General features: G+C 50.8%; 1 protein-coding gene across 1 annotated transcript in view; it reads right to left on the reverse strand.

Annotated features, from left to right (window-relative positions):
• Positions 1–4,021: 4,021 nt before the first annotated feature.
• The window catches only part of LOC147737618 (uncharacterized), a 68,485-nt gene continuing 51,876 nt past the window's right edge, over positions 4,022–20,630 (reverse strand). Inside the window, exon 5 of the mRNA XM_086938748.1 lies at positions 4,022–6,635. Within this exon, the coding sequence (XP_086794874.1) occupies positions 4,178–5,281 (1,104 nt within the window). The 5' untranslated portion in view covers positions 5,282–6,635 and the 3' untranslated portion in view covers positions 4,022–4,177. The remainder of the gene's footprint in view (positions 6,636–20,630) is intronic.

The raw sequence follows: 20,630 nt of genomic DNA on the forward strand, positions 1-20,630 counted from the left end.
AGGAAATGGTAAGTTAGTTTATTCATCGTACGTTCCTCCACTGTATCTATCCCTAAAGATTATCTGGTGTTATTGTAAAATCTAGGAATATTTTATTAACTTTGGAAAAAAGAATTCGGCTACTTCATCACAACTTTTTGTCTGGGAGTTACTAAATTTTTATAACCAAAGGATGAAAGTGATTTAACTGTGTTGAACAATAGGCTGTAACTCTTCCTCCAACATTGCTATTGGTGCCTACATTTTCTTTTACATTTCTTGAGATCATAGGAGTACCATGGCGCGGAAGGCGCAGACAGACGGTTAGTCTTCAATCTAAAAGGCCCTACTTGACAAACTGTCTGGTAACAATGTGCCAGAGGATTAGCCTTGAGTAGCTCAAGACTTTCACTGATCAGAAGTAGCTCTCACTTCAGAAAAGGCTGAAGACCCCTGTTGTAAACAGTTAATATCCCGAAAATCAAATAATTTGAAAAATGCAAAAAAAACAGAAATGTGCTACAAAACAAAGAGTTTCCATTGGGCCAATCCTGTGAAAGGGGGCCTGTTTTTACACTTGCAACAATTGTCTAGGAAAGATAGGACAGGCATGATGCAAATTGTGAAAGGGAGAGGGCACATGTTACTTCCACCCTTTTCAAGTGGGAGTCCAAAAATATGGATCCAGCCCACAAGGTTCTGAGTTTCCCAGAAGTGTACTGAACCCCAGACTGACCGGAGTCTTGAAGCAACAAGAGTAAATTGTAGTTACAGCCCAAGAGCCCTAGAACCAGCAGAATCTAGCATCCACGACTCTACACAAGAACCAATAGGAGTTAGAATAGCCTAGCCCTTTTCCATGTCACCCTACCCCACAGCACTGCCACCAACCCCACCACACTAACCTTGAAAACCATAGCCCCTTTCCCCAAAACACTGCCGTCATCCGTTCCCACAAAACACTGGCCCTTTCTGCTCGCCCTAAAACTAATCCCCCACACTGCAACCTACCCTCAAAACAATATATGGCTACACTGTCTGCTTCTGCCATAACGTTGCCCTCTATCCTGCCACCCCCACCCAAACTGACCCCTGCCCTACCATTGTCTCTATTGCCAAACTGTTGGACTTGGCCCTTTAAGCAGGTTCACCCCTGAACTTTTTGCCTTGAACTCTGACCTGATGTTAGTTGATTTGCGGCCTCTGCGCACTTTAGCACTGTGGCCCAGTGTAAAGTGTGTGCGCTCTCTGAGTGCGTGTGGTGAGAATGGCCTGCCCTCCCATAGGAATGCATGGGGGATATGAATGTCCATGATAATTCCTGATGTGAGAGGAGTCTAGGGGCAAGTTATGGTATGTGCGGACTCGAGAGATTAAATGCTATGCAATGGTGTGCGCTGATTTAATGTGACTAGTGGAGAAGTGCCACTTTTAGAAGTTGGCATTTCTGTGTGCAGTGAATGTGAATTGACTGTCTGGCTTGTGATTGACAGGAGCTGGCTGGTGTGCTTGGCTCCAGGAGCCAGGATGGGTCTGCCCGGTGGTGAATAGGGAGATCTGCATGTAGATGGGAGGGAGGAGTTGCATCTGGGACCTGAATAGGGCTGGGCCTTCCCTCCAAAATGCTGGCTCCACCTCCTGTGGTGCGTCTGATGTCCCTGGCCTGTCCTGTGACTAGAGGAGAGGAGCTGAGCAAAACAAAGTGCTCAAGTGCTCCTGAACCAGTTATAACTGGTTCTCTCCTAGCCCTGTGCAGTGTCACAAAGGGATTTAGCTGTATAAATAAGGGACTGTGACCCCATGAAAATGTTCTTGTTTGCTACTTAAATCTACCACGGCCGTGCTGTTGCTGGGGCCCAGGGGAAGACTTGCCTCCCGGGGCCCTGCCCTGCCCCTGGATTCCTGGAGGACTTCTTGGGGACCCTTCTACTTTTGGATCCTGACAGAGAGGGGCTTGCTGCTGGTGGGGCCCAGGAGGGCCTTGCTGGCGTGCCCTGTGTGCTGGCCCATGGGTCCTACACTGCCCTCCCTGATGCCCAGTACTTCTTGGACCTATTGCTCTGTGTTCTGCTTTAACCAAGACTTGCTACAGCCTTCCTGCACTTTATATGAAGACGGGGCGCGCTTTTGATTTAGTGCCCCCAGCGAGGGAGAGCCTGGGGTATGAGCAGTGCGGAGTTGCAGCCTGGGCTGAGGGAATCCCCCTTGTAGGGATTCCCCTCTCCTCTTGAGACTTGTGGGTGCATACACCACTTATCTTGTTATTTATGGTATGCAGGTGCCCACCCTGCGTCTAAGCGTGCTATTTTTTATTGATGCTCTGGTGCCCACCCCGCGACTTTGCCTGATTATGCGGGTGCCCACCCGCTGTATATTTGTACTTATGAGGGAGCCTACCCCTTTTATTGCTGGAAAAGATCACCGCCGCAGCCCGCGGCAAAACAGGAAGTCAGGCACCGTAGTGCCTGACGGCGGGCGGGACTTTCGGTTTTGAAAGGAAGTCCCGCGCTCGCCACCGCCCGAAGGAGAATGCTGCCGCCTGCCTGTGCAGGGCTCCCATTGCTGAGGGAGAGCCCCCCGTGCAGCAGGACTGCTTTAAAGTTCGTGGATCCATCCTGGCATGTGGGAAATACTCACAAGGTGAGGAATCTGCAGGTAAAGGAGTATCCACCAGAAAGAGCGTTACCGAAGGCAAGTAACTGGCTTGTTAGGTTTTCCTGCTTTCGTATATTATCTAATTCCGGGTGGTGAACTCCGCTAGCAGAGTTATCCGTAATCAGCGGAGCTTGCGGAGTTCCTAAAAACTCTGCGCTGTGGAGCGTAGCGAGGTTTTTTTCCACGCTCGTGCTCTTCAACGCCATGTACTGGAGCGAGGAAAATCCACCTCCTGATGGGATTTTTCCTTGCTCGCGCTTGTCAAGGTCTAGTTGGCGAGCAAAAATCAACTTCCTAACGAGATTCGTCGTCGGATTTCTCAATGCGAGTAGTCGCGGCAGGATACAACCACTCGCGTTGAGAAACCTTCCTTCGCATTGACAAAGCTGCTGCTCCAGTAGAAGCAGCTGCACTCTCTTGCGCTGCACATGGTGCCATTCACGATTAATTTTACAGGGTGGGACTAACAATCGGAGATCAAAATCACCACGAACTGCATGACCCCAACACACTCCGCTGGTCGCAGAACTCTGCGTAGAGCGGTTGAGTTTTTTTGACACTTCGCGGAGTTCTTCATTGAGGAACGCCGCCTAGGCCTAATCTTATCATGAAAATCTAGATTTCAGTCATATGTTAAGAAACAAGGGTGAGTAGAAACCTTTTGGGCGGGGAATATTTAAGGCATTAATATTGTGAATTTTTTGGTAATTAGTTGATTTTTGCGAGTACTAACACTTCTCTGTGTCAAGTAAAGACCTTGAGAGTTTTGTAACTTTCAGATAGTCAAATTGTTGATTTTGATGCAATTAAAACATTCTCAAGGCCTGAAATTTCTTTGGAGGTTGCATGCGGGCAGCCTAAGTTATCCTGCAAGAAATTCTTGATTAATCCTATTGCAACTACAATATGTGCTCACTCGTGTAAAGTCAGGTTGTTAGAAGCTTTTCTGCAACTCAAGATACGCCTTACTTTTCACCTGGTGTGGGTGCATTTCTCATGTTTAGTGAGATCTCCTTTCTGAGTATAACGTTTCTGGCTTTCCCCTCCTGTATAAGGCTTTAGTCCAGTGTGAATTCTCTCATGTGAAGTGACATTGTATTCAAGACTAAACCTTATCTGACATTCAGAACACACATAAGGCTTTCTTCCCCGTGTGAGTTCGCTCATGTCAAGTGAGAAGTAATTTGTAACCAAAACTTTGCTTGCATTTCGAGCACTCATAAGGTTTTTCCCCAGAGTGGGATCTCTCATGAAGCATAACACTGTCTTTCACATTCAAGCTTTTATGGCATAAGGATTTTCTTCAGTGTGGAGTTTCTCATGGTGAGATAGCGTTTTTCTCTGCAGCTTTTCTGGCACTCAGAGCACTCATAAGGTTTTCATCAGTATGCAGTCGCTTATGGTTAGTGAGGCTGTGCCTATCAAATAGGAATTTCGGTCATTCACAGCGTTGGTAATGTTTTTTCCCTGTGTGCGCCTGCTCATGGAGAGTGAGATTGAGTTTAAAATAATGCTTTTCTGGCATTCGGAGCACTGAATTATTTTAATGGTGTGTTTTCTTATGGTGCTTGAAACCATCTCTACCTCTGAATCTTTTCTGACATTTAGAGCACTGATAATGTTTTTCCCCAGTGTGGATTTTCACATGTGCAGTGAGACTAGATTTTTGGCTGAAACATTTTTGGCATTCGGAGCACTGATAAGGTTGTTCCCCAGTGTGGGTTCTTATATGCTGAATGAGACGTCTTTTTTCACTGAAACATACCTGGCATTCAGAGCACCTATAAGGTTTTTCCCCAGTGTGGGTTCTTATATGGTGAGTGAGATTGCGTTTCTCACTGAAACATTTGTCGCATTCAATGCACTGATAAGGGTTTTCCCCAGTGTGGGTCCTAGTATGTTTAGTGATACCTCTTTTGTCACAGAAACATTTCTGGCATTCAGAGCACTGATAAGGTTTTTCCCCAGTGTGGGTTCTTATATGCCGAGTGAGACTGCGTTTGTCACTGAAACATTTGTCGCATTCAATGCACTGATAAGGTTTTTCCCCAGTGTGGGTCCTAGTATGTTTAGTGAGTCTTCCTTTGCCACAGAAACATTTCTGGCATTCAGAGCACTGATAAGGTTTTTCCCCAGTGTGGGTTCTTATATGCTGAGTGAGACTGGGGTTGTCTCTGAAACATTTGTCGCATTCAATGCAGTGATAAGGTTTTTCCCCAGTGTGGGTTCTTATATGCTGAGTGAGATGGCATTTTGCAATGTAATATTTCGGGCATTCAGAGCACTGATAAGGTTTTTCCCCAGTGTGGGTTCTTGTATGCCGTTTGAGGCTGTTTTTGTCAATGAAACATTTCTGGCATTCAGAGCACTGATAAGGTTTTTCCCCAGTGTGGAATCTCAAATGAGCAGTTAGAAATGATTTAAGTTTGAAATGTTTTGGGCATTCAGAGCACTGATAAGGGTTTTCCACAGAGTGGGTTAATTCATGTCGATATAGACTCCGTTTAATACTAAACCTTTTCTGGCATTCAGAGCACTGATAAGGTTTTTCCCCAGTGTGGATTCTCATATGCTCAGTGAGATAAGATTTACTGCTGAAACTTTTTTGGCACTCTGAGCACTGAGAGAGGTTTTTCCCAGTGTGCATTCTCTCAAATTCAGTGAGATGAGATTGATGGCTGAATCTTTTTTGGCACAGGTAACTTATTTCCCCAACTTGGGTTATTTTGCTTTGATTGAGGTGGGTTTGAACACTGAATTTGTTATCACAGCACGTGTTTTAATAAGGTGTATTACTAGCGTTACATTTAGTTTTCTCTTGCTTATATGCCACGGTACGAGTGAACCCGATTTTAGAGTCGGGCTTGTTTAGATAATGTTCAGTATTTATCTCTAAAAGAAATTGTGTGTAATCTTCTTAACACTTTAATTGAGCAAAATATGTCTAGAAGCAGCCCTGTAACACCTGTCGAAATGTTTCTAGCAGATAATAGTCTTTTGGTTATAGCCTCTCCGGCAGCAACTTATTTTGTGACTAAAGTTTTTCTCAAATCTATTTGTATAGGTTCTTATCAATACAGTGATAAGGTGTTAGTCTGATATTTAATGATTAAACTGAGAAGTACCTTTTTACACTGGCGTAATGGCAGTAACTGAGAACATTAGAAAATGGACAGTACTATTGTGGCTCACCAGTCGCAGAACATCAGTTAATTTTACCCTTTCTCTGTTTGGTGTAAGGTGTAGTTCTGAAGACGAGGATTTATTTACATTAGCTATAGCGCAACGATGCTCATTTAATCAGTTTTTACATATCACTCCTGCACAACAGATAATGTTGAGGTGATTTACATAGAATTACAGAACAGTACACATTAAAAAAGAAACAATCTGAGATAGTCATGAAAACAATAAAGTGGTGGATTTTTAAGGTTTTCGCCAGAGCAGAGTGGGTCGAGGTGTTATATCCCGAGGCAGATAGTCTCAAACCTGTGTAACTGGGTAAAAATGGTTGTTGAACAGAGGCGATTTTCCAATCTTTTGGTTGTTAACGTGTGAGCTTTGGAGTCTTCTTTCAGTGTCTTTTCTTTGATGGTTTACAGAAGAAACCTTTTGTTATATCTTTCTTTTATGCAGTGTGTGCTTCCTCTCTGAAATTACATGATGCTTTAGATGAAAGTTATTCTGTCATGCTGAGGTAGTTTGTCTTTCTGATAATATTTCAGATGAGGATGCTGTGATTGGTCTTTCTGGGATTATTTCTGATGCTGTGTGCACAGATATGGCTTTGCTCTGTGTTAATGAAATGCTAAATTAGAGACTTCACTTACAGATATAGTACTTTCTTCAGCTCCCACTTCCTCGCCACACCTAGATTCTGGAAATTGTTTAAACTTAGAATGCTGGATGTCCTTCAGTTTTTCAAAATAATCCTTCTTATGGCACTAACATTCAGTTGCCTGGTGCTAAATCTTGCTTTCTTCGTCCGTAATTTCAATCACCTATAGTATTAAAATTAAATAGTTAATGCATAATACATGTACATTTCCACAAAAATAATTTACAAGTAGAGTGTAGAATGGTAGCCTGAGAGTACTTGGATGTAGGAGTGACGATTTGTAGAATTTCCAACATTTTATTAAGCTCACAAAGGATACATGTACCCTATGGACTTGTAACATAGAACCCCAAAGGCAGATATTAAAGTCATATGGACTGGCACCAAACAGATATTTAAAAAAGAATACTATTAATTTATTTTTAATGTAGATTTTTGAGATGGGTATTTCCCTCCCACGGAAAACAGGTGTTTTCCCCTGCCCTGAGTTACCACCTACTTGTATCTGGTACCGTGGCTTTTGAGTTCTGGCCTCTGCCGCACGCAAATCTATAGTGTGTTGCAAGGGCTATGCCTAGACCTATCCCTCAACTATGGTCCAGAGAATGAATATAGGGCCATGAAATTAAGGCATACTTTGATGTGTCAGATAGTTACTAACTGGTGCTATACGCCGGAGCGCGTGAATCGCTTTGATCCTCGATGTAGCGATCTGTTGTTGGAGGAAGTGCGGGGAGAAAGGAACATTGGAACACATCCTCTGGAGTTGCACCCACATACAGCCATACTGGTCCCAAGTACTGGATGAAATAGATCTTCACTTAGAAACTTGGCTCCCTCGTTTTCCCTCCTATATCCTCCTGGGCCTGCCTAACCCATTGATGTATCCACTTAAATCCCGAAGGGGACGACTAATAGTGATTGCCATAGGGGAGGCCTTGCAGAACATCTTGATCCCCTGGCGCACCGCCCAAATCCCTACACTCTCCGACTGGCTCCAACGGCTTTGGATGATCCTGAGTATGGAGAACTTCACACTCACACTGGCTGGTAGGGGGTCGGAGTTCCCTGAGTTGTGGTGACCCTTCTTGACCCTCCTGGTGTCCGAATTTTGAGAGTTGACATGCCCCAGATATCTTCGACTACTGCGTCTCCCAGACACGCAGACTCCTAGTGACAGTTCCATGAAAATTCATACAAGACGACGCTGATCAGGGCGTAGCCTTCCCCTTTATCCCTTCCAATTTTACGTTTTTCGGTGGACAAGGGGCGGGTGGCGGGTTAGTTTGGGAAATTCTTTATTTGTTCTTCTCTTGTTGATTCTGTCGACCCGCTCCATGCTTCTTGCCTGTGGTAATGTTAAAAATTACGACCTTGTGGTCTCCTTTGCATTCTGTCGTGGGAGCTGAGGGTCCTGTTTTTCTTCTGTCTAAAAATTAATAAAGATTTAAACCATAAATATTTGGGCGTGTTTATTACAAGGGAGCCACAGACAGGAACATACTCCAGAAATTAGACCGGCTTCGCTGGGATGCCCCACACTTGCAGGCGCTCCCGCTCTCCTTACTGGGCCGAGTTGCCCTATTTAAAGTGAATACCCTCCAGGGTCTCCTGTACATTGTGCAAAAAACGTCCTTTAAGATCCCACCAGATATTTACTTTCAAAAGGTAGACTGAGAACTTTGGCTCCTGTTGTGGGATGGTTGCACTTCGTGCTTAGTAAGGTATAGAGGGGAGATTAAGGTGGACTGGCGGTCCGGAGCATTCTCAAGTATAACTGGGTCACGCAGCTGGTGGCAGTCAACAACTGGGTTTTTGCGGACCGCGAGGATCCTGCTTACCGGGTAGATCGATTGGCCATGGGCAAGAGAGGTTACCTCACCCCGGTGCTGTATTGAAGAAAGTATGAGTGCACCATATCTACTCATAACCAAACAGTGGTAAGGGTGTGGAGAGAGGCTACCAAGTGTTTAGGCTGAGAAGGTAAGCTGACTGAAATTACTCCACTGTATGATGGTGATCTCTTAAGTGCAGTGGGAGGATTGCAGGGCTTCACAAAATGGGGATTGGTTAGCTTAGAGCGGCCGGGGGATGTGTGGAGGGGACAGGCACTTGTGTCCTTCACGATCCTACAACTAAAGTATAAATTAGGTGACTAAAAACAGTTCTTACATTTGCAGGTGGGTCACGCTCTGCAAGGTCACATCTGGGAAGGGGGGAAGTTGCCTGATGCATCCCTACTGGAGGACCAGCTGCTAACTAACCCCCTGACCGAAAAAGCAATCTCAACCATCTATAGGAAGTTGATCTACAATTCTCTGGATCCCTTGGGGATGTTTCAGGCAGCCATTCACCAACTTTTGTGTTTTTCAACAACAAGCTTCCAAAGCTGGAGTTTGTTTTTAAAAACCAATAACTAATCACTCTCACACCCTTGGAACTTTCTCCCTGATTAATTTTCTCCCAGGAATTGGGATTCATTTAAAAAGAAACTCCCATCACGACTGCCAAGTATTCCCTGGTCTTTGTATTAGTTACCTGTTATTGAGGCTTGTGTGTTTAGTACAGCGTAATCTTACGGTGTGTGTGGGGGTTTATTTGAACCCTGCTGTTTAATCTGCACTTGTTGTTTATGCGGTGTTATGTGGTGTTGTCACACACTTGTAATTATAAAAAGTATGTTACAGGCGACCAGGTGTCTCTTGCCCGTGACTTCTGAGGAAGTAAAGGTGCACATTTAACAGCAGCAACATTGCAAAGTGTCAAGAGCCTGATTTAGAGTTTGCTGGCCGGGTTACTCAGACACAAACGTGACGGATATCCTGGCCGCGATATTACCAGCACCACTGAATATAATATATGGGAGCCTCATTTCTTTCTTTCGTACTTTCTATCTCCCTTGTTTTTATTATCTTTATTTTACTCTTTTTTTTGTCTTTCTTATTTCTTTTTCTGTTTCTCTCTATTCCTGGTTTATCTTTCAGTCATTTCTTAATTTAAGAATGCTTAGCCTCCTAAAGCATTTTATTAATTCATTTGCATTTCTTCTTTCCTGTCATGGGGATGACTGCACAGATATCCTTACAAGTAGGATCTTATGAATTCTGCATGAACCTATTTACTAATGGTCCTAGTTGAAGGTGTCATTTAGAAGCTAAACATATGTTTCTGATGTGAGATAGGGTGGGTAAGTGTGAGAACGTCTGTGAGAGAGAGAGACAGAGAGAGAGTGTCTGTGTCTGTCTGTCTATGTCTGAGTGTGTGTGAGTACTTGAGCGTGGGGAGCCGGCTCTCACTATACTATCAATCAATCAATCAATCAATACATTTATAAAGCGCGCTACTCACCCATGAGGGTCTCAAGGCGCTGAAGGGGGGGGAGGCACTACTGCTTGAATAGCCAGGTCTTGAGGTGTTTCCTGAAGGTGAGATGGTCCTGGGTCAGTCGTAGGTGTGTGGGGAGGGAGTTCCATGTCTTGGCGGCCAGGTAGGAGAATGATCTTCCTCCCGTGGTGGTTCTGCGAATCCGTGGGATGGTGACGAGGGCAAGGCTGGTGGAGCGGAGCTGGCAGGTAGGAGTGTAGAACGTGAGGCGGTTGTTGAGGTATTCGGGGCCCATGTCGTGGACTGCTTTGTGTGCGTGGGTGAGGAGCCTGAACGTGATCCTCTTGCTGACGGGGAGCCAGTGCAGGTCTCTCAGGTGGGAAAATATGTGGCTGTGGCAAGGGATGTCGAGGATGAGTCGTGCGGAGGCGTTCTGTATGTACTGAAGACGTTTCTGAAGATTGCCTGTGGTTCCTGCGTAAAGGGCGTTCCCGTAGTCCAGTCGGCTGGTGACGAGGGCCTGGGTGACAGTCTTTCTGGTTTCGGTGGGGATCCACCGGAAGATCTTTCGGAGCAGGCGCAGGGTGTTGAAGCATGAGGATGAGATGGCGTTTACTTGTTTGGTCATCGTGAGGGAGGAGTCCAGGATGAATCCCAGGTTGCGTGCGTAGTCCGTGGGTGTCGGTGCGGTGCCCAGCCCTGTGGGCCACCAGGAGTTGTCCCAGGCGGATGGGGTTTGTCCGAGGATGAGGAACTCCGTCTTGTCTGAGTTCAGTTTCAGCCGACTGAGCTTCATCCATTCTGCAACCTCTTTCATTCCTTCCTGGAGGTTGGTTTTGGCGGTGGCTGGGTCTTTGGTGAGGGAGAGTATCAGCTGGGTGTCGTCGGCGTAGGAGATGATTTTGAGGTTGTGTTTGCGTGCAATAGCGGCGAGGGGGCTCATGTAGATATTGAAGAGGGTTGGGCTGAGCGAGGAGCCTTGGGGTACGCCGCAGATGATCTTGGTGGCCACGGAGCGGAACGGCGGGAGGCGGACTCTCTGGGTTCTGTTGTAGAGGAACGAGGTGATCCAGTCCAGGGCTTTTCCTTGGATCCCAGTGTTGTAGAGGTGGGTTATTAGGGTGCGGTGGCAGACGGTATCAAAGACGGCTGAGAGGTCTAGGAGGATGAGGGCGGTTGTCTCCCCATTGTTCATCAGGGTCCTGATGTCGTCGGTGGCTGCGATGAGGGCGGTCTCGGTGCTGTGGTTGGCTCGAAATGCGGACTGGGATGGGTTGAGCGAGTTGTTTACCTTGAGGAATGCAGTCAGCTGTTTATTGACGGTCTTCTCGATGACTTTTGCCGGGAAGGGAAGAAGAGAGATGAGGTGGAAGTTCTTGAGGTCTTTAGGGTCTGCTGTGGTTTTTTTTCAGAAGGGCGTTGATCTCCAGCTTTCTGGGAAGGTGACGGATGCGAAGGAGTTGCTAATGATGTTCCGGAATTAGGGTGCGATGATGGTGTCGGTTTTGTTGTAGATGTGATGGGGGCATGGGTCAGAGGGAGAGCCAGAGTGGATGGTGTTCATGACGTGGGTGGTGTCTTCTGTGCTGATGGGGGTCCAGGCACTGAGGGTGGTGGTGGGGGTCGTTGGTTTGGTGACTGGAGGCGGATTCTGGCCGTCAAAGCTGTTGTGTATATCTGCGATCTTACGGTAGAAGAACGTGGCGAGGGAGTTGCAGAAGTCTTGCGACGGTGTTATGTTGTTGTTGCTGGCGCTGGGGTTGGAGAGCTCTTTTACGATGTTGAAGAGTTCCTTGCTGTTGTGGGTGTTGTTGTCCAGCCGCTCTTTGAACGATGTCCTTTTGGTGGTGTGGATCAGCTGGTGGTATTCGCGAGTGGCGTTCTTGAGGGCTGTCATGTTTTCTGTCGTCCTTTTATGGCGACAGGTTTTTTCGAGAGTACGGCAGGATTTCTTTGAGTCTTTGAGGGCGTCGGTGAACCATGTGGTTTTCCTGTTGCTGGTCGTGCCTGGGTCTACCCCAAAAAGAGGTATAGTGTGCAGAGAGTCCAGTGGATCCCCAGAGATTTTCAGAGGCTAAAGTAGATAATACTATTGCTCTTTTGTTGTAGTGTGGGGGAGCAGTATACAAGGGTAGTTTTAAGCATTTGTTGTACACACAGTGGCAATAAATGACGCACACTGTTGTACACGCAGTGGCAATAAAGGACACACACTCAATGAATAAATCTGAGACCAATTTATAAAATGATACTTGGTTAGATTTATTTTGCAGACCCACAGAATTTCATCTTGAGTAAATACGCTTTGCAATAGCAATATGTTCAATATAAAAAGTGAAAAATTAGTGCAATTTCCAGACTTTGCAATGTTAACCTATGGGGTGAAGAAAACATTCAACATACGTATAGGTAACATCTACTTAGAAGACCATTCTTCAGAAGTTAAGGTTAGTATTGGACATGGTTCCGTTCAGAACCAACAGTGCACCACCAGCGGCACAGGGGCGCCCAGGTGCAAGTTCAAGGTTGGAAACCAAATACAAATTAAGGGGGACTTGGGCAATCGGACAGAGGCTGCTTACAGGTAAGTAACAGCGGCTTGGGGGAACTAGTCTCTGGGGGTTGAGGCCAACACTGGACATGGCCCAAGGCAGCACCATGACTACACCACACCACCAGCGGCACAGGGACTACCGGGTGCAAGATGCCAACACAGCATCAAAGACAGGCCAAGTTGGAAAAGGTATGAAGGCACGGGCCAGGAGGCCGGTCGAAGGAAACCAAAAGCTGTAATGGTAAGTTTCGATTCTCGGGAACATAGCGACACCCTTTGTCCTCTTCACCAAAGCCCCGGACGTGTGGTTGCAGCGGTGCCTCTTGGTGTCAGAAAAGGCATACCAGAGCACGTCAAGGATGAGGGGGGTCTCCTTGCAGAGGCTGCAGGTAACTTCGAGGAGTCCAAAAGAGGTCCGCTCATGGTGGACTCTCGCTCTAGACTGACTGGGAGCGATCCTCTAGAAAGGAGCTAATCTAACTAAGGGCTGAGCCCTGAATGCCAGCCTCCTTGACATGCTTCACCAAGATCCCATGGTCGACAGTGTCAACAGCGACCGAGACATCCAACAGCACCAGAGCCTGAGGAGTATCCATGACAGCCCTCTCTCGCAGGGAGTCCAATACCACCAGTATTGCGGTCTCCGTTGAGTGGGCAGGCCAAAACTCAGCTTGGTGTGAGTCGAGATAGTTTGATTGTTCAATAAAATTGGACAGGCACTTCACCACATGAACCTCCAGTACCTTTGCCAGGTACGAGAGCAAGGAGACTGGGCTGTAATTCAACAGGATCTGGGGTCTGCCCCTGATTTCTTCAGAAGGGGAACCACAATTGCCTCTTTAAAGGCCTTAGGGACACAGCCCTGGAATAGGGATTCATTCAGAAGAGAGAGGTCTGGACCCGGGAGACGGTGAAGGCTTCTTTTAGGACGTGTGGTGGGCAGCAGTCCGTAGGGGATCCAGATTTTACTTTAGACAAAAGGTCCTGGAACACCTGTGTACAGTAGTTCTCTGCAATATTCTCTGCTGGTGCACATCGGTAGAGCCCGGCTCTTCTTAGGTCATCAGGAACTGAAGTTCAGGGACTGGGGATGCCACCTAAAAACTAGATTTAAGGGTGCTACAAGGGAGTGACAGGTGGTGTCCAATGGGCCCTTTGCCTGGGGTGTCTAGGCCCTCTAACATGCCCAACTTCTGTGAGAGGAGGACACAGTCCTAGCCCTAACTGGATAAGTCCTATAATCTTCAAGATGGTGTGCACTGAAAAGTGTACTTGACCTAGCCTCCAGCACCCGCGGGGTGTAGTTGGCAGAGGGGGGCACATCGCCTATTCTATCAAAGGTTTCCGGCCTGTCCTGACACTAAAAAGGGGGTGAGGACAAGATGGAGGCCAGCTCCTTCGAACAGGAGAGGCTGGGGTCGCATTACAAAGGAGGCAAGACCTCTGAAGCTCCCCACCACGGATGGCTCTTCCTGTCCAGGGGGGAGACGTGAACACCTCCACCCAGGAAAGGCATTGTTCTCAGCCTCAGAGTGCGCAGGCACTCTCCCCTGAGGTCAGAACACACTCTGGTGGTAGCAGGCTGGCTCGGGCCAGTCAATGACCACACTAAGGATTGGTAGGTTTCAGGGGACCCCTCTAAGGGGCCCTCTGTGTGCAATTTTTAATAAAATCAACACTGGAACCAGCGCAAGTTTACTATGTTGAGATGCTTGGTGCCTTAGTCGACTAAAATCTGTAACGCAGCTCTTTCAGCGTTCTACCTCCTCGGCAGTAACTTCTTGCAAAGGCAATTGAGACCCCCGACGAAGGGTCCATTTGTACCCTGTTGGACAGGCCACATGAAGGGCCGCTCTCCCCCGGCCCAACCAGGCCTGAGTCCAGTCCCGCAAGTACCACACACCACCATTGCACGTCCTCCGTCCCCTCAGGGACCCCTGCCCTCGAGCATGTTGACCTCGTGGGTCCGATCCACTGCCGGCCCACGCGCCCAGCCTGGGGCGCCATCTTGGACACTCCACCACGAGGCCGCCTGGCCCCCGATCGACCTCAACCCTGGGCCTGGCCCGGCCTCAGACATTCCGGCACCACCCTCCACCCAGGAGGTGAGCGGGCTACTTGGCAAGTCAATGGGAGAAAGAGGTGCCGATGGCTCTCCCCCGCCAAGTGCCGCTCGCCCATCGCCTCCCCGGGCGCTGGCTCCACCCCCCTGCTGGGTGTCTGGACTCCCTCATCCCGGACCTCCCGACCTCCAAGTGCGAGGGTCCGGACATCAAAGCACGCCAGCCCTATAACTGGGGCAGCTCCAGAGCAGGAAGGCAGTTGTATCTTGGAGTCGAGAGACGTAAAGAGGAACTCATCCTTGACGGACTACTTGCGCTGCCGTAGCTCTGTCTTGTGCACCATCGTCCTGCCTGGTGGCGCTGCCACAGCCTTCGCAACCTTCATATCCTTCATCGTCACCGGGACCTGCAGGCTCCGCCGCGGACCGTCGTTTTTCCTTCGTCCATCTCGGGACCAGCTGGCTCCGCCGCGGCCCGATCATCTAGAACGCCGAGCTCGAGGATTGAGAGCTATTTTTCACTCATTGGTAACAAGACTGTCCCGCTACCCCTTTTCCTAAAGCCAGAAACTAGAACCGAGGGGACCCCTGAGTCCAGACCTCCTTGTACCATATCATCGTAAACCTAAGAATTGCATATAAAGTCTCGTTAAACTTCAACCTTGTGTGGTGTCCGTCTGTGGGGGGGGAAGTTACTTGTCTGTACAGTCGTTGGAGACGGCTCTCCCCGGAGACCTCTCCCCGTAGTCTCGGCCGACCCTCCCGGTCCGTCTAACATTGGTGGCCAGCGGCGCGATTCGAATCACCGCATAACGTACAGAGAGTAGCTCACCCCACGACGAAATCACAATGACAACTAAAGAAAGCGGATCAACCGAGAAGTTCCAAATGGAGAAACTGGAGGAGTACAGCCATCGTGAACTAAAACAATTCTGCATCGAACTGGGTATCGCTACCACCGGACTAAGCACCAAAGACGATTTCAAGCATGCCCTAGAATCTTGGGCAGAGACCGGGGCTGCCGGAACCCCCGATCAAAGCACCGCAGAAAAAACCACCACGGCCCCTGAAGGGCAAAGAACGGGTCTCTCGCAAGACGAGATCCAGGAAAGAGAAAGAACCCGACTACACGAGCTGGAAATGGCCCGACTCAAGATGGACATTGAACTCAAGCTGGCCGAACAAAAAATCAACTTAGAGCACCTGCGTCTCCGAGAAGAAAGAGAGGAGAAACAGAGACAAAGGGAGCTCGAGGAAAAGAAACTGGCGTACGAACACGAACGGAACCTAGCCGAGATCAACCTGCGCAAGCAGAATAAAGAAACAGGGGTGCCCGAGCGACCCCACACCTCAGGGGCCACAGAGAAAAAGGTACACATCCCCAAGGATGTTGTCCGAGAATATTTCCGAGAGGACGACATCCAGCAATGGTTTAAGGCCTATGAAATCGCTATGACTGCACACCGGATCGATAGAAGCGATTGGGGAGCCGGTCTATGGGGGAGATTCCTCAATGAGGGCCGCGATACCCTGCTACAGCTCCCGGACCACCAGATGACCTCCTATGACCATATGAAAGCGGCACTCCTCACCCGCTATGGCCTCACACCCGAGATGTACCGTCAGAGGTTCCGAGACTGCACCCGCATCCCGGGTACAACTTGGGTGGACTATGTAACCTACTTTAGCCGAGCCTTCGAGGGCTGGATCAGAGGAAGCAACGTCACGACCTACGAACAACTGTTCAATCTGATGGTATGGGAGCATCTGTCGAACAATTGCTTCATTGAACTCCGCCAGCACCTCCTCGACAGCAAGTTAACAGATCCCCGGCAGCTCGCAGCAGAAGCTGACCGGTGGGAGATCACCAGAGTAGGCCGGAATGGGTTCTACGAACAGAACCGGAACAACAATGGTCAGCACCGACCCAGAGGAGGAGGAGGGGGCCAAGGACGAGGAAGAGACAACGCTCCGACCGCCCCCGCAACCAGCACCACCCCCCCGGCCAACCGGGGCAGCACCCCGGCGCGACCGGGGTACAGAGCCAATGTCACGTGTCACCGATGCCAACGAGTCGGCCACTACGCAAACGACCCAAACTGCCCGCAGTACCAGAGCCCAAGACCCCGCCAAGTGGCCGCCGCGGCCCTAGGAGAAGAACAGATCTCCGAGGAGCAGGAAGAATACGAACAAGAGCATCAGGAGTGGGAGCCAGCCGCCATGGCTCTAGCATGCTTAGGGGGAAAAGACATGGTCCCGCGGGTCCCCCTACCCGCTAACACCCAGAAGTACAGCCAATGGGTGAGCATCAATGGACGCCGGGCCGAAGCCCTTCGTGACACCGGGGCCAGTGTAACAGCCGTCCGCTGTCACCTGGTGACCCCAGAACAGTATCTACCGAACATTCTCTGCCCTGTACGATCAGCCGATAACTCGGAAAGTTTGTGTCGGATGGCCTGCGTCCCTTTCGAATGGGGAGGGGTCTCCGGCATGTTGAAAGTAACGGTCCGAGACGACGCCCCCGTAGACTGCCTCCTTGGAAATGACCTTGAAAGCTCCCCGTGGGCAGCCGTGGAGCGAAGAGAACACCTGGGGATGTTAGGCGTCCCAGACTGGGCGTGCGTCACCACCCGGTCCATGGCCGCCCGTGCCAACCACCGCCCAGAAGAACCCGAATGGCCGGCGCCACCGCCTCCGGTCGCCCCAGCCGAAACCACCGACCATGACATCCCCCCCGAACCAGCTCAACCCTCCGACCTCGCTAACCTCGACCAGTGGCCTCAAGAGGGAGGGCCCACGCAAGAACAATTTCGCCAAGAACAGAAGACCTGTCCCTCCCTCGAGGGACTCCGCCAGCAAGCGCTCGCCCAAAGCGCCGGGGATACCTCCGGAACTCATTGGGTCTACTGGGACAATGATCTGCTGTACAGCGAGCAAAGAATCGCCGAGCTGGGGGCCAACAGAGTATTAGTGGTGCCCCTCCGTTTTAGAGACTTTCTGCTAAACCTGGCCCACGATGTCCCCCTGGCAGGGCACCTGGGACAAGATAAAACCTACAGTCGCCTAGTGACCCACTTCTTCTGGCCCAAAATGAGGAACGATGTGCACCAGCATTGCCGATCTTGCCCCACGTGCCAAGCCAGTGGAAAGAGCGGCCGCAAACTAAAGGCCCCCCTGCAACCTTTCCCTGTGGTCACTACCCCATTTGAGAGGGTCGGAATAGACATTGTGGGGCCCCTGGACCCGCGCACAAAACAAGGCCATCGATTCATCTTGGTGCTAGTGGACCACGCCACCCGCTACCCTGAGGCTGTTCCTCTGCGAACTGTGACAGCCCCGGTAGTCGGCCGGGCTCTGATGGGGATCTTCTCCCGTGTGGGCTTCCCCCGAGAAGTCGTCAGCGACAGAGGCACGAACTTTATCTCTAAATACATGAAATCCCTCTGGCAACAGTGCGGGGTCACCTACCGATTCACGACCCCCTATCACCCCCAAGGGAACGGACTTGTTGAGCGGTTCAACCGCACGCTAAAGGGAATGATCGGGGGGTTGGAAGAGCCCCTCCGCCGCCAGTGGGATGTGCTGCTGCCGTGCCTCCTCTTCGCCTACCGAGAGGTCCCTCAGAAATCCCTAGGCTTCAGCCCATTTGAACTGCTATATGGACACCCAGTGCGGGGGCCGCTCAGCCTAGTCAAAGAGGGCTGGGAGATGCCTCCGTTAAAGAACCCTCCAGATGTCTTCCGGTACCTCCTCACCCTCCGCAACCAGACCCGGCGGTTCAGAGAACTAGCGAAAGCCAACCTAGAGGCCAGTCAAGAGGACATGAAAAAATGGTATGACCAGAATGCCTCATCCATTGAATTCGAACCTGGCCAACAGGTATGGGTGATGTCCCCCACTGAGCCATGCGCCCTACAAGACAAATGGACGGGGCCCTTCAAAGTAATCGAGCGCAAGGGTCCTGCCACCTATCTCATCGACGTGGAATCCTCCCGGAACCCTCTCCGGGTCCTCCACGCTAACAGACTAAAGCCCCACTTTGTGCGAACAGAGCTCAGCCTCCTGATGGCCACAGACAATGGGGTTGAAGAAGACTCCGAGCCTCTCCCTGACCTCCTACGGACTCAGGAGCAAGACGGCTCCGTGGATGGGGTCCGGCTCTCGGAGGCCCTCACCAGAGAACAACGCCAAGAGTGTCAAGCCCTCCTATCACAGTTCGCCAGCCTGTTCTCCCTCACCCCAGGTGTCACTTCCTGGTGTGTGCACGATGTGGACACCGGGGACAGCCCCCCTATCCGCCACCGGGCCTACCGCGTGCCAGATCGGGTACGGGCCTGCATCCAGGAAGAAGTAGCCAAGATGCTCACGCTCGGGGTCATCGAGCCCTCAGACAGTCCCTGGGCCAGCCCTGTCGTACTGGTCCCCAAAGCAGCTGCCCCCGGCACCACACCAGAACTCCGGTTCTGCGTCGACTACCGGGGCTTGAATGCGGTCACCAGAACAGACGCACATCCCATCCCCCGGGCAGATGAACTAGTCGACCGAATGGGAGCTGCCCGCTACCTCAGCATCTTCGACCTGACAGCAGGCTATTGGCAGATCGGCCTCACACCCCGGGCGCAAGAACGTTCTGCCTTCTCCACCCCCGATGGCCATTACCATTTCACGGTCATGCCCTTCGGCATGAAGAATGCCCCAGCAACATTCCAACGGCTCGTCAATCAGGTCCTGGCGGGGCTCGAAGGATTCAGCGCCGCCTACCTAGACGACATCGCTGTATACAGCCACCATTGGACCGAGCACCTCCACCACCTCCGAGCAGTGCTGCAAGCCCTTCAGCGAGCTGGCCTCACGATCAAGGCCAGCAAGTGTCAAATTGGGCAAGGGTCTGTAACCTACCTCGGACACCAGGTGGGAAGCGGCCTAGTGGCCCCTCTACAGCTGAAAATTGCCGCCATCCAGGCCTGGCAGCCCCCCATCACCCAAACCGAGGTACGAGCCTTCCTGGGCCTCACTTGCTATTACCGAAGGTTCGTGAAAGACTATGGTACCATAGTGGGGCCCCTCACAGAACTCACGTCAAAGAATCAGCCCAAGAAAGTCAACTGGACCCCAGAGTGTCAAACTGCATTTGAACAATTGAAGGCCGCCATGTGTTCCGCCCCTGTGCTCCAGGCCCCAGACTACAGCCGGGAGTTCGTCGTCCAGACGGACGCCTCCGACCAGGGCATTGGGGCAGTCCTGTCTCAAGTGAACACCGAAGGCCTTGATCAACCGGTGGCCTTCATCAGCCGGAGACTCCTACCACGGGAGCAACGCTGGAGCACCATAGAGAGGGAAGCCTTCGCTGTGGTATGGGCCCTCAAGAAGCTCCGGCCCTACCTTTTTGGCACCCACTTTCGGGTGCAGACCGACCACCGACCCCTGCAGTGGCTGATGCATATGCGGGGGGAAAACCCAAAGTTGCTACGCTGGTCCATCTCCTTGCAAGGTATGGACTTCACAGTCGAACACCGGCCTGGGCCAGATCACGCCAACGCGGATGGCCTGTCCCGGTTTTTCCGCCTCGACGAGGAGAGTCCCCAAGAGGATGGGTAACTCTCCCCGCCTTCAGCTGGGGGGGACGCATGTTGGACAGGCCACATGAAGGGCCGCTCTCCCCCGGCCCAACCAGGCCTGAGTCCAGTCCCGCAAGTACCACACACCACCATTGCACGTCCTCCGTCCCCTCAGGGACCCCTGCCCTCGAGCATGTTGACCTCGTGGGTCCGATCCACTGCCGGCCCACGCGCCCAGCCTGGGGCGCCATCTTGGACACTCCACCACGAGGCCGCCTGGCCCCCGATCGACCTCAACCCTGGGCCTGGCCCGGCCTCAGACATTCCGGCACCACCCTCCACCCAGGAGGTGAGCGGGCTACTTGGCAAGTCAATGGGAGAAAGAGGTGCCGATGGCTCTCCCCCGCCAAGTGCCGCTCGCCCATCGCCTCCCCGGGCGCTGGCTCCACCCCCCTGCTGGGTGTCTGGACTCCCTCATCCCGGACCTCCCGACCTCCAAGTGCGAGGGTCCGGACATCAAAGCACGCCAGCCCTATAACTGGGGCAGCTCCAGAGCAGGAAGGCAGTTGTATCTTGGAGTCGAGAGACGTAAAGAGGAACTCATCCTTGACGGACTACTGGCGCTGCCGTAGCTCTGTCTTGTGCACTATCGTCCTGCCT

Source organism: Lissotriton vulgaris, chromosome 1_1, assembly GCF_964263255.1.
Source record: "Lissotriton vulgaris chromosome 1_1, aLisVul1.2, whole genome shotgun sequence".
Taxonomy (NCBI): Eukaryota; Metazoa; Chordata; class Amphibia; order Caudata; family Salamandridae; genus Lissotriton; species Lissotriton vulgaris.